Genomic DNA, 13,058 nt, shown 5'->3' on the forward strand with positions numbered 1-13,058 from the left:
CTGTGTGGTTGCTTCCCTTTGGCCTTCACCCCATCCCCCCCCTTACCCCTTCCGCCTTCACCCCATCACCCCAGCGAGGTCAACAGCCTCCCCCCCCCCCCCCGTGTCCCCTGCAGCTGCCTTGCACTGAGCTCCTCCCTGCTCAGAACCTCCTGGGACCCCCAGAGTCCCTAGCTGCTCTGCCTTGGGTCTTCCAGAGACCTAACAGGCCCCTCAGGCCCCTGGGCCCTGCCTTGTTAATGCTGCCCCCTCTGGGAGCAACCACAAAGGGGAGGGGCAAGAAGGATTGAACTCCTGCACAGCTGGGCGGAGCTGCTTGAGGTGCCAGCCTGTGAGGGGGAAAACGGGGGAGGAGGAGGAGAGGAAGAGGAGGAGGGGAGGAGGAGGGGAGGAGAAGGAGGGGAGGGGAGGAGGAAGAGGGGAGGGGAGGAGAGGAGAAGGAGGGGAGGAGAAGGGGGAAAGAGGAGGAGGAGAGGTGAGGAGGAGGAGTGGAGGGGGAGAGGAGGAGAGGAGAAGGAGGGAGGGAGGGGGAGGAGGAGGAGGGGAGGGGAGAGGAGGTAGGGAGGAAGAGGAGGAGAGAAGGAGAGAAAAGGAGGAGGAGAGAAAAGGAGGAGAGGAGGAGAGGAGAAGGAGGAAGGGAGAGGGAGGAGGGGAGGGGGAGGGGGAAGAGGAGGAGGAGGAGGGGAGGAGAGGAGGAGTAGGGAGGGAGGGGAGGAGGAGAGGAGAGGAGGAGGAGGGAGGGGAGGAGGAGGAGGGGAGGGGAGAGGAGGTAGGGAGGAAGAGGAGGAGAGAAGGAGAGAAAAGGAGGAGGAGAGAAAAGGAGGAGAGGAGGAGAGGAGAAGGAGGAAGGGAGAGGGAGGAGGGGAGGGGGAGGGGGAAGAGGAGGAGGAGGAGGGGAGGAGAGGAGGAGTAGGGAGGGAGGGGAGGAGGAGAGGAGAGGAGGAGGAGGGAGGGGAGGAGGAGGAGGGGAGGGGAGGAGGGGAGAGGTGGAGGGGAGGTAGGGAAGAAGAGGAGGAGGAAAGGAGGAGGGGAGGGGGAGGAGGGGGGAGGGAGGGGGAGGAGGAGGAGGAGGGGAGGAGAGGAGAAGGGGAGGAGGAGAAGGAGGGGAGGGGGAAGAGGAGGAGGAGGAGAGGAGGAGGAGAGAAGAGGAGGGGGAGGGGGGAAGAGGGGAGGAAGGGGGAGGAGGAGGAGGGGAGGAGGGGAGGAAGAGGAGAGAAGAGGAGGAAGAGGAGGGGAGGAGGAGGAGGGGAGGAGAAGAGGAGAGGAGGAGGAGAAGTAGGGAGGAGAGAAGAGGAGGAGGAGGGGAGGGGGGAGGAGGAGTGAGGGAGGGGGAGGAGGAGGAGAAGAGAAGTAGGGAGGAGGGGAGGAGGAGGAGAGAAGAGGAGCAGAAAAGGGGAGGACAGGAGGAGGCGGGAGGGAGGGGGAGGAGGAGAGGAGAGGAGGAGGAGGGAGGGGAGGAGGAGGAGGGGAGGGGAGGAGGGGAGAGGTGGAGGGGAGGTAGGGAAGAAGAGGAGGAGGAAAGGAGGAGGGGAGGGGGAGGAGGGGGGAGGGAGGGGGAGGAGGAGGAGGAGGGGAGGAGAGGAGAAGGGGAGGAGGAGAAGGAGGGAGGAGGGGAGGAGGAGGAGGGGAGGGGAGGAGGAGGAGGGGAGGGAGGAGGGGAGGGAGGGAGGAAGAGGAGGAGGAGAAGGGAGGCGGGCAGGAAGGAGGCCTAAGGCCTCGGTGCTCCAGGCCTCTCCCTGTGCCCCAGGCCTCTGATCCCTGGTCACGTGAGACCCTGCTACCCCACTGCTGTCCTGGGCTCCCTGAGCCACCGCGTCCCCAGTTAGCCTGGTTACTCTCCCTGGGTCAGCGGGGTCTCGCCTCACCCGTAGTCCCTCTGTCTCCCCAGGGACTCTGGAGATCTGGAGGCTCCTGTCCCCTCCCGGCCGGGAGCCCTCCCTGCCAGTCTGACTGCATCTCCCCTCCTCCACGCCCACTGGGCCTCCTTCCAGAAAGGACCTGAAGGCTGGCACAGGGCTTCCCGGGGCCGCCTCACGGGGGGCTCAGAGACTCTCCCGTCCGCCTCCCCGCAGCCACCCCTCCGGGGTCACCTGAGCGCTCTGGCCGCTGGCCTTGGCTTGGCTCTTGTACCCTCTCCCTGGCCCACACACTCCGGTTCATCTTTCGGACCCAAGTTCAAGGTCGCCTCCTGGGCTCCCCTGGGCAGCGGGACTGGGCTCGTTGCGGGGGGGTGGGGGTGGGGGTTGTCTACCTGGGGCAGTGACTTTGAGGAAGCCCGGAGACGCGCCCGAGACGTGCTGCCGGAGGGGGCACGGCTGGGAGGGCGGTCCGGACCCGTGCCAGGGCCCTCGGGTGGGGTGTGGGGGGGAGCCGGGTCCCCCCAGCCGCAGCTCCGTGCGCCCACCCCTGGCCCCGGGCAGCAGCGTGCCCCTCCCGCCGCCCCACCCCCCGCCCACCTGCTCATTTGGGGCCGCCTTCGAGCTCCCCGCTCACCCCCGCTGCCGCCTCTCTGCAAGGACGAGTGACCTCCGGGGCCCTGGCAGTGCCACACCCAGTGCCGTGCCCACAGACCCCTCCCCGTGCTGCCTGGGGCAGCCCCCCGCCCGCCTCGCATAACCAGTGAGGGGCACCCTCGGAGTTGTGGTGCGTGGGGCTGCCCTCCCCTGAGCTCCCTGACGGGGCCCCCGACCTCTGCCCTTGGGGGCCCGCTCTCTGGGAGTCGGGGACGCTTGCCGTCCTGCTGTCCCCAGAAGCCAAGGCGGAGGAGGAGGAGGCCTCTCCCCGGGCTGGCTCCCCCCCACTGCCACTTCACTCACGGGCTCTACGGCCGCCGGAGGGACCAGTGGCTCTGCAAGTGTCCACCCCGGTCGACGGCGTAGAACCCCCTGGAGAGGCGGGGCGCGGAGGGGACCAGAGACCCCGGGGGTGGTCGGTCCGCGGTGGGGCTGACCAGGGCTGCTCCCCCGGCCTCTCTGGCAGCTTCCTCTGGCCGTGTCCGGGACACCTGTGGCCCAGAGGGTCCCCCGCAGACCTGAAGAAAGAGTTCTCCGACGACAGGACTGGCCCTGCCTGGCTGTCCTCCCTTTGGGCCCCCGCCCCCGAGCCCGGCGCCCGAGCTCTCCCCTTGACCTTTAGGCACCAGAGACGGGTGGCCTTTAGGCCTTTAGGCACCAGACAAGCGGCCTGCAGGGGGCAGAGTCAAGCTGGGACCAAACCCACGCAGGCAGACAGGAGAGGAAGGAGGTGGGGGCAGCTGCCAGGGCCGGGGCCGGCTCAGGAGCCTATCACGGGACCCTGGTGGGGGGACTGGGGGGCCGCAGAGGGAGGAGTGGGGGGCCGGCGCCCCGAGTCAGGGCCGGTAGGCGGTGGACGTGGCCGACGGGGCAGCCCCCGAACGTGGGGACCCCCACTCAGAACGGGGAGCTGGGAGGCGGCCCGGGGCCCGCTGGGCTGTGCGCGCCCCGGTGCACCTGGGTGGGGGCGAGGCCCCGCGGCGGAGCCCGATGCTGGGGGAGCAGAGCCCCACTCGGCAGCCCCCGGGGCCGAACCCCGGGCTGCAAAGAGCCAGAGCAGACACAGGAAATAGCCTAATTGCGTTTGCTAAGGAACACCAAATCCCTTACAGCTGCACGCGGGCTGAGCCAGGGGCCACGGGTGGGGCGGCCATCGCCGGTGTCCTGACAGCTCCGTGGAGCCTGCCAAGGGGTCTGGGCTGCTGGCCGGGGAAGGGGGGCGCCTTTCCCAGGCCAGAGGCCCCCACCCCACCCCAGGAGAGCCGCCCCCTCTCAGTTCCCAGAACGGAGCCCAGCTGTGGAACAGTGAGGGGTGAGGTCACGGGAGGGGCCAGAGGGGCCGCATTACTCACATCCTGGGGCTGGTGGGAGGGGGGAGGCGAGGGGGAGGGCCCCTTGTCCTTGGGCCGCTGGGGCTCCCGGCCCAGGGCTTTGGGGAGACACCAGGAGACCCCTACCCTGTATCCCTTGTCTGCCTGCCCCCCGCCCCCGCCCCCCAGCCCCTGCCTGTCAGGGCTCCCGGGGCCACGTGCAGATGGCGGGTCGCGGAGGGTGGCCCTCAGAGGGGCCGGCTCACAGGGCCGCTGTCGGGGCGATGGCAAGGACAGCAGAAAACGGGGTCTGGAGCGGGGACCCCGGACCTGCCATTTTGGCCCCACCTTGTTCCCCGCTCGTGAATCCGTGTGCGGGCTGTGGGGTGTTTGGAACCGTGGGTGGAGGGTGGGTGCGCGTGCCACGCTGGCCTGGGTGTCGGGCTCACGGAGGACGTGTGTGTGTGCACGCGCATTATTGCCTCGTGTGCACCTGGGCGTGCAAGGGGGGCCGGGCCCGCGTGGGGCTCTTGTGGCCTGGACATACCGCCCGACAGGTGGACCCCAGAGGATCTGCTCATGTCTGTGTGTGGGGTGACAGGCAACTTGCGGGCTCTGCACTCAGATCTCGGGGCAAGGGTCTGGGGAGCGGGAACCACGACCCTGGGCCCCGGGGCAACACTTCCCCAGATAACGTGGCCCTGCAGCCTCGGAGCCGAGGGCCCAGGGCAGGATGGGAGCAGGCGTGGGGAAGGAAGGGCTCCCTAGGCCCCCGGGGGTGGGAGCCAAAGGCACTTCTGAGCATCGAGGGTGGGAGACCAGGGGTACTGCGGGCTGAGCAGGTCTGGAGTCCCAGGTGGCCATGGCGGGGGGCGGTTGGGGTGGGGGGGCGGGCCTGGAGCCCGGGGCTGAGGAGGGCCTGGCTTTTGTCTGGGAGGCTCTGGGAAGACCTGGGACAGATTAGATCATGGCTGGCAGGGCTGCTGAGACCATGGAGCCGGCCGTCCCGGCCAAGGGACGGAGTCCCAGAAGGAGCGGGCCGCGGGGTCAGGCGGCGGGCAGCAGCGGGAAGGGACCTAGACCCCAGGCTAGGGCAGTGAGCCCTGCAGAGGCAGAGACCAGGACTCCCCTCTCTGGGTCCAGTGGAGCCTGGGTGGTGGGGGAGGCAGGGCCGTGTCGGCCACCTAGGCCCGGGGTGCCCCCCAGATGCCGACAGTGTGAGATCTGCTAGGCCAGGGCCAGGGGGACCAGGCTGTGAACCCCTCGTCCCAGGCTGACCTTGTGTCGCCCTTAGTGAGGGACCCCGAGAAGCCACGGGGTCAGTGTGCACCGAGGGAGCTAGCTCTCTTGGCTCTGCGGTGGCCTCGGGTCCGTCCTCTGTGAACGGGCCCAGAGAGGTCAGGTTCGGGGTGCAGGCAGCCTCTTCTTGGGGCCCTTGGGGGGGGCAGGAGGGAGTGCCCCAGCCGGGGTACCCGGGCAGGGAGGTGGCTGCCCGGCTGGGTCTGCCCCTGGCCTGACAGTGCCTGATCGGCGAGGCTGCTGCCACCGATTCCAGTGGGGACACGTGGCACCTGTCTGGTACCTGCAGCAGCTGCTTCCCAGGGCCTCGGGGGCCACAGAGCCAGGCCCGCCCATGTCCTGGCTCTGATTAGGTCCAGGAGGCCTGGCTGCTGGGCGGGGGGGGGGGTGGGGGGGGTGGGTAGGGGGGGCGGAGGACAGAGGGTCTCAGTCCTGCCTGGACACCAGAGCCCCCTCCACCACCGGGAGGACAGGAGCAGCGGGGTGCAGGCTGAGGCCTGACTGACGCTCCGTGTCCCCCAGGCTCACGACTCAGCGGAGCGCGGAAGATGAGGAGGAGGCCGCCCGCGAGCGTCGCCGCCGGGCGAGGGACAGGGAGCTTCGGGCCCAGGACGAGGACGGCGGCCAGTCCCCCGAGCCGCCGGAGCGGGAGAGCCTGTAAGCCGCCCCCCAGCAGTCCGCCTGGCCCCGCTCCCCAGGGCAGAGGGGAGGCTGGTGGTGGGGCCCTGGGCTAGGGCTCCCGGAGGAGGAGAGTGAGGAGGGGCTCAGCGGGGGTGCGGAGACAGCTTAGGGTGAGGGTCCCTGAAGCCCGAGGCGCCAGTGGAGCCCGCCGGCAGGCCGCAGGGACTCACGTGCGGCCACCCCTCCCAGTCAGCCTCCCAGAGCGCTGACTCAGGCTCTGGCCGCCCTGCGTGGCCCTGGCCCCTGCTTGGACCGACACTGACCCCAGCTGCGTGGCCCTGGCCCCGGAGCCCCCCGCCCAAGCTCCCTGCTGCCGGTGACTCATGGAGGCCACGTCCAACTTGGCGGGCCGCAGGCCGGCTCGTTTCCTCCCTGGGCCCAGGAGGCCTCCGCGGCCGGGCTGGGCTGTTTTTACAATAATGCCCCCCTTCCTCCCGCCCCTGTTTTGTTCCATTTTCTCCGAGTCAGCAGCTCTGGGCGGGGTGGGGTGCTGCAGCGGTCACGGCCCCTCAGGCCAGGTCCTCAGTTTAGATAGCAGGGGCTGGGGGCACATGGGGAGCCCACCAGCACCAGATCCCAGGCCTGCCCTGACGGGGGGGCGGGGGACAGGGGCTCACCCTGCTGCCCGCGGAGGGAGCAGTCACCAGAGCCCTGGAGGGAGACATGTCACCCACACACGGGGACCCCAGGGTGACAGGGGAGGCACAGCCCAGCAGTCAGGGGGCCCTAGACGAGTGGAGGAGGCACAGCCCAGCTCTTGGGGAGCCTTGGACTGATGAGGGAGGCATAGTTCAGCAATCAGGAGCCCTAGACTGAGGGGGGAGGCATAGTTCAGCTCTCAGGAGCCCTAGACTGAGGAGGGAGGCATAATTCAGCTCTCAGAGGCCCTAGACGGATGGGGGGGGGGCACAGCCCAACTCTTTGGGAGCACTGAACTGATGGGGGAGGCATAGCCCAGCTCTCAGGGGACTCTAGACCAAGGGAGGAAGCACAGTCCAATTCTCAGGAGGCCCTAGACTGATGGGGGAGCACATCCCAGCTCTCAGGAGGCCCTAGACTGATAGGGGAGGCATAGCCCAATTCTCAGGGGGCCCTAGACTGATAACGGGAGGCCTAACCTAGCTCTCAAGATATCCTAGACTGATGGGGAAGCACAACCCAGCTCTTAGGGAGCTCTCAACTTATGGGGGAGGCATAGCCCAGCTCTCAGGTGGCCCTAGACTGATGGGAGAGGCATAGCCCAGATCTCAAGGGGTCCTAGAGTGATGGGGGAGGCACAGCCCAACTCTTAGAGAGCCCTAGACTGATGAAGAAGGCATAGCCCAGCTCTCAGGAAGCCCTAGACTGACGGGGGAGTCACAGCCCAGCTCTTATGGGACTCTAGACTGATGAAGGAGGCATAGCCCAGCTCGCAGGGGACTCTAGACTAATGGGAGGGGCAGAGCTTAATTCTCAGGAGGCTCTAGACTGATGAGGGAGACATAGCCCAGATCTCAAGAGGTCCTAGAGTGATGGAGGAGGCACAGCCCAGCTCTTAGAGAGCCCTAGACTGATGAAGGAGGCATAGCCCAGCTCTCAGCATACCAAGACTGATGGAAAAGGCACAGCCCAGCTCCTGGGGAACCCTAGACTGATGGGAGAGGCATAACCCAGCTCTCAAGGGATAGACTGATGGGGGAGGCATAGCCCTGCTTTCAGGGGAGCCTAGACTGTTGGAAGAAGCATAGCTCAGCTCTCAAGGGACCCTAGACTGATGAAGAAGGCATAGCCCAGCTCTTGGGGAGTCTGAGACTGATGGGGAGGCCCAGCCCAGCCCTTAAGGAGCCCTAGACTGATGGAGGAGGCATAGCCAGAAATCAGGAGGCTCTAGACTGATGGGGGAGGCACAGCCCAGCTCTCAAGGGACCCTAGACTGATGAAGGAGGCAAAGCCCAGCTCCTGGGGAACCCTAGACTGATGGGGGAGGCACAACCCAGCTCTCAAGGGACCCTAGACTGATGGGGAAGGCATCGCCCTGCTTTCAGGGGAGGCTAGACTGATGGAGGAAGCATAGCTCGGCTCTCAGGAGGCCCTAGACTAGTGAGAGAGGCACAGCCCAGTTCTCAGGGGACCCTAGACTGATGGGGGAGGCACAGCCCAGGTCTTAGCAGGCCCTACACTGATGGAGGAAGCACAGCCTAGCTCTGTGGGAACCTTAGTCTCATGAGGGAGGTATAGCCCTGTTCTTGGGGAGCCCTAGCTTAATAGGGTCAGACACAACCTCGGCCTCAGGCAGCTCCAGACTACGAGGAGACACAGTCCTGCCCTCAGGGATTCTCTAACAGCGGGGAGGCTCGGCCCAGCCATGGGTGCTGCCCCTGGCAGACAGGGTCTCCCACCCCTGGAGCCCAGGGTCTGAGGAAGGAAGGAGATGTGGCCAGTGTGTATAGCGTGCCCCCTGCCCCTCATGGCCCCGTCCGGCTCTGAGCACCCGGCGCTGCTCTTTTAGCCTCAGCCTGAAGCCCTCAGAGGCCCCTGAACTGGATGAGGACGAGGGTTTCAGCGACTGGTCCCAGAAGCCAGAGCCACAGCGGCAGCCCTGGGAGGCCGGGGGGGCCTCCAACAGCGGGGAGCCCCCTCGGAGCGAGAGTCCGGAGGGGCAGCAGGAGGAGAACAGGCAAGTGGGGGTCAGAGGCCGGAGGCAGGGTTACCAGGCAGGGGCGCTCTCCAAGCCCCCAGCCTGTGCCTGAGCAAAGGCCACCGGCCCCGCAAAATGCCCCCCGGGCTGGGAGCAGGGGGAAGGGAGGAAGAGAACTAGACGGCCGGCGGGGCGGCGGGCCGAGGGGCTGCGGGGAGGGGTGGGGAGGAAATCTCATTCCTGGGCTCCCCAGGGCCCCTGGGCCCCATCCAGACCAGCTGCGGCCCGGCCAGGGTGTTGCCACATCAGCACACATCTGCAGCCCACTTACGTAATGGAGGCTCTGCGCCCCTGCCGCCCGCCCGCCCCTTCCTCCCTCGGGGCTGGCTGATCTCCATTCCCACGGAGGGGAGCAGGTATTTCCAGATGTGTGGGCCTGTGAGTTGGCCTGGAGGGACAAGCTTTCCAGATGTGCAGACGTGTTTGCTGGGCTGAACAGGGCAGGAGGGGGTGGGGGCCCAGGGATGGGGGGCTGCTCTGGGAGCTTCACCCCCACCCCAGTTCTGGGGTCTGAGGCACCCTGCAGGCGTGCTCAAGGGCCCCCCACCGTGGGCAGGGTCCAAGCTCTACCCAGGAGCTTCAAGCTTGGGGGACACCACCTCCCGGCCCTTTGAGGCCCCTCTAGCCTCCATCTCTAGCTAGGACCGTCTCCGTCTCCAGTCTTCCAACCACCCTACCAGTAGGCTCCTGCACCCCAGGAGCCAGCTGCCTGGCTGGGGCCCTGGTCCTGGCCACCCCCTGGTCACCGGTGCCCCTGCAGGCCTCATTTTCCCCCATCTGCCTTTGAGACTCAGTGCACCTTCCGAGGTGGGTCTGGGGTTTGCAAGGATGGCCTGTCCCCTCGTGTCGGGTGGCCGCAGCCCTGCAGGCTGCCTCCTCTTTCCCGCCGGCCCCAGGCCACAGCTGTTCCCAACAGCAGGGGGCACTTTGGCTCTTCTGTTGAACCCTCCTGCTCTGCTCACAAGCAAGCCTCCTCCCCACCCCACACCTGCCTGGCCCCGGGACCCGCTGGAGCTGAATGGGCCCTCTGTGTGCCCGGCCAGCTCGCACTGACCCACCTTGGGCGGTGGGCCTGGGTCTGGGCTGGCACCAACACCAAGGGGCGTGAAATCATGGAAAATGCGAGAATTTCTTGCTGGTTCAGTCCTGCTCAAATGCAGAGCCCCGCTGGCTGCCGGAAGGCATGGCCAGTGCAGTCCTAGCTGTGACCTCGGTCTTTGCCTTGTCCCTTAGCTGATCGTCCCCCAAACCACCCACAGATCCTGCCCCGCTCCTATGCAAAACCCTTCTTCCTCAGGCCCACCTGCCTCCTTCATGGAGCAGGGCAGGAGCAGGCGGGGTTGGGGGCGGGGGGGCGCTAAGCCAGCAGGGTGGACACAGACGAGCATGGCCCGGGGGCTGGGGCCCATCCAGAGAGTCTGGAGACCGGGTCCGGCCTCCGAGTTTGAGGCGAGAGGGGGCTGAGGCAGTGGGCCCTGTCCACAAAGGCGCCCCAGGGCTGGAGGGCTGCCTCCAAGGTCCTTGGGCCCACTTCCCCCGATGAGGCTGGGGTCTCAAGATTCCTTGGCACTCAACTGGTCAGACTGCCCCCACCTTTCGGACGGAGAAGCTGAGGTTTGGAAACCCAGAGGGACTTAAACCCAGCAACTGAACGACCTTCACCGGGATTGCATCCCTCCCCTGCCCCCCAGGCCCCATCAGCATGCCTACGGGAGTCAGGGTGGTGATGAGCAGAGTCCAGCCAGAGTCAGCCTGGAGGAGTTGCATCTGAGCCCCAGCTCAGAGCTCCAGGACGGGCCGGGAACAGAGGAGACAGAGCCCAAGAGCCCAGAGGGGACCGTCCAGGGCAGCCTGGGGCCGGCAGAAGCCGAAGAGGCAGACGAGCAGGTGATGGTGGCTCCCTTTGGGGTCCGGGTGCACCCTGCCCCTTGGGCTGGGTCTGTGTCTGCTGACCGTCTGCTCAGCAGGCTGCCCTAGAGGGAGACGCCCCCCCCACACCCCAGACTCTGTGGCACCCGCATTCCCAGAGGGAGGAGGGTCTTCATGACCCTGGGATCAAGCGACTCTCCTCCGGACTCACCAGACCCCACTGCAGAGAATTCGAGAAACAGAGCATGTCAGGGCTGGAAAGGGCCTGAGGCCCAGGGAGGGGAAGATGTTTGCTCCAACAAGTCCCGAATGGGGCAGGAGGGGTGCAAGGGGTGCTCATCGTATAAACTCTGATGTTCTATTCCTAGCACCAGAAACACCAGCAGCCCAGGACGCCCAGCCCCCTGGTCTTGGAGGGTGCTACCGCACAGGGCTCACCTCCCCTGAGCCCCAGCACCAAAGTAGGTCGAGCCCCAGAGCCTGCTGCCTTTTCCTCTTTCCCAGAATCACAGCACCAACCCCACGACAGCCCCAGAGAGGAAGCCACACGGCAGTGCCAGGAACACGAGTATACCCTGCTCTTTCTCTGCCATCCCCCCAGCCTGGCACTCAGCACATCCCTGAGAAATGAATCAGCGGATGGCTCGATTGGTGGATGGGAGCCACTGGGGCAACGGGGGGGATGGGGGGGCTCTGGTTGGAGACTCACATCTCTGCTTGCCTTCCGCAGCTCATCGACAGAACCGAGTCCCTGAACCGCTCCATCAGGAAGAGGTGAACCTGCTGCTTTCCAGACTAGGACTTGGGGTTCCCCCAGACGGTGTCGAAGAGAGGGGCCTGGGGGCTAGAGATGCAGAGCCCCGAGGGAGCTCTGGTAGGGGTCGGGGTGGGTGTGGAAGCCCAGTGAGGGAGCATGGGGCGTGACCCTTCTCCTACCCTCCAGTAACAGTGTGAAGAAGTCCCAACCAGCCTTGCCCATCTCCAAGATTGATGAGCGACTGGAGCAGTACACACAGGCCATTGAGGTATGCTTAGGCCTCCCTTCTTCTGCTGGGTCCCTCCTCTATTCACATACCCATTGTCTCATCCCAACCACACCCCTCCATCCAACCAATACCCTTCTATGCAACCAAGATCACTCCATCCAACCAATACCCCTCCATCCAACCAAGACCACTCCATCCGACCAATACCCTTCCATCCAACCAAGACCCCTCCATCCAACCAAGACCACTCCAACCAAACAATATCTCTCCATGCAACAAAGACCACTCCATCCAACCAACTCCCCTCCATCCAACCAATACCTTTCTATCTAACCGATGCTCCTTCATCCAACCAATGTCTTTCCACACAAACAACACTCCTCCATTCAGCGAAAACCCCTCCATCCAACCACCACTCGTCCAGACCTACACCTCTCTATCCTACCAATGCCCCTCTCTCCAACAACCCCCCCCATTCAATCCATGCTCCTCCAGCCCTATGTTCTGAGCAGCATGATAGCACCACATCTGTCTCTTACCCCACCATATCACCTGTGCTCCTCAGATCAAGAAGGTGTTTCACAAGTACACCCAATGGAGGCACGTGCATTTTTTTTTTTTTTCCAGAGTGCCCTGCCCTAGCCCCTTACTGGGAAAGCACTCCTCTGGAAATACAAAGATGTAGAAGAAGTCATGTATTGGAGACCCTCACCCTGACCTCTCTGACATGTCCCATGTGGCTGTCCACTAAAGTGGTCCTGGGTTTTTCCTCCTCTGCAGACTGCTGGCCGGACCCCCAAGCTAACCCGCCAGCCCTCCATTGAGCTGCCCAGCATGGCTGTGGCGAGCACCAAGAGCCGGTGGGAGACAAGAGAAGTTCAGGCTCAGTCCACTGCCAAGACCCCCTCTTGCAAGGTAACACCCATCCCAGGGTGAGGTGGGGTCCCCTTGGTAAGGCAAGCATGAGGCTGTCTAGGCTGCAGTGTGGGTAGACAGAGCATTGGGATGTTTGGGGGGTGCTCACCGGGCTGGCCCCCAGAGTGGAAGGCCATGTGGGGGAACTGGTGGCCCAGTGCATGTAGGTGGTGCCACTTTCCCTTTCTTACTTCCTCCCCTGGGCTCTCGTACAAGGAAGTGGGTGGGCAGGCCTGGGACCCAGCCGGGCAAGGCTGGACAGGAGAGAAAGGACCACGGCTTTGAGTTCCCTGGTCGAGGGTCTGCACCTGTGACATGTCCTTCCTCTGAACACAGGATATCGTAGCTGGAGACATGAGCAAGAAAAGCCTCTGGGAGCAAAAAGGAGGCTCCAAGACATCATCGACAATTAAGGTAGGGTCTAAATGTGGCTGATGTAGGGAGGGCAGGTCTAGCAGTTGAAAGCAAAGAGGGGCTATCCTCAGTGTATCTGGGAGGGCTTCCCAGAGGCAGCACCATCTCCGTTCTGCCGCTTTCAGCTTTGCTCTTGGTCACCTCTCCCAGCAGAGCACTCCGTCTGGAAAGAGGTACAAGTTTGTGGCCACCGGACATGGGAAGTATGAGAAGGTGCTTGTGGACGAGGGCTCGGTGCCCTAGGCTGCCCTTCTTGGTGAGTCCGGGGCAGCAGCCCGAGCGTGAGGTGTCGTGTGTGTGGAATGTGTCCTTCTGGGAATGTGGGGCCACGGACAAGGCCTGCTTTGTTACAGCTGCAAGGGCGGCCTGTGGGGACTGAATGCCCGGCCTTGGA

General features: G+C 65.1%; 1 protein-coding gene across 6 annotated transcripts in view; it reads left to right on the forward strand.

Annotated features, from left to right (window-relative positions):
- The window catches only part of LSP1 (lymphocyte specific protein 1), a 38,109-nt gene that overhangs the window by 21,053 nt on the left and 3,998 nt on the right, over positions 1-13,058 (forward strand). For 4 of the 6 annotated variants that reach the window (XM_027045412.2, XM_027045415.2, XM_053202752.1 and 1 more), the window contains exons 2-10: positions 5,645-5,779; positions 8,292-8,459; positions 10,172-10,367; positions 10,718-10,810; positions 11,080-11,123; positions 11,293-11,374; positions 12,116-12,250; positions 12,587-12,664; positions 12,815-12,920. In XM_027045412.2, coding sequence (XP_026901213.1) covers positions 5,645-5,779; positions 8,292-8,459; positions 10,172-10,367; positions 10,718-10,810; positions 11,080-11,123; positions 11,293-11,374; positions 12,116-12,250; positions 12,587-12,664; positions 12,815-12,907 — 1,024 coding nt within the window. In that variant the 3' untranslated portion in view covers positions 12,908-12,920. The remainder of the gene's footprint in view (positions 1-5,644; positions 5,780-8,291; positions 8,460-10,171; positions 10,368-10,717; positions 10,811-11,079; positions 11,124-11,292; positions 11,375-12,115; positions 12,251-12,586; positions 12,665-12,814; positions 12,921-13,058) is intronic. The other 2 variants (XM_053202751.1, XM_053202750.1) reach the window with 2 other exon arrangements.

Source organism: Acinonyx jubatus, chromosome D1 (assembly GCF_027475565.1).
Source record: "Acinonyx jubatus isolate Ajub_Pintada_27869175 chromosome D1, VMU_Ajub_asm_v1.0, whole genome shotgun sequence".
NCBI classification, from domain to species: domain Eukaryota; kingdom Metazoa; phylum Chordata; class Mammalia; order Carnivora; family Felidae; genus Acinonyx; species Acinonyx jubatus.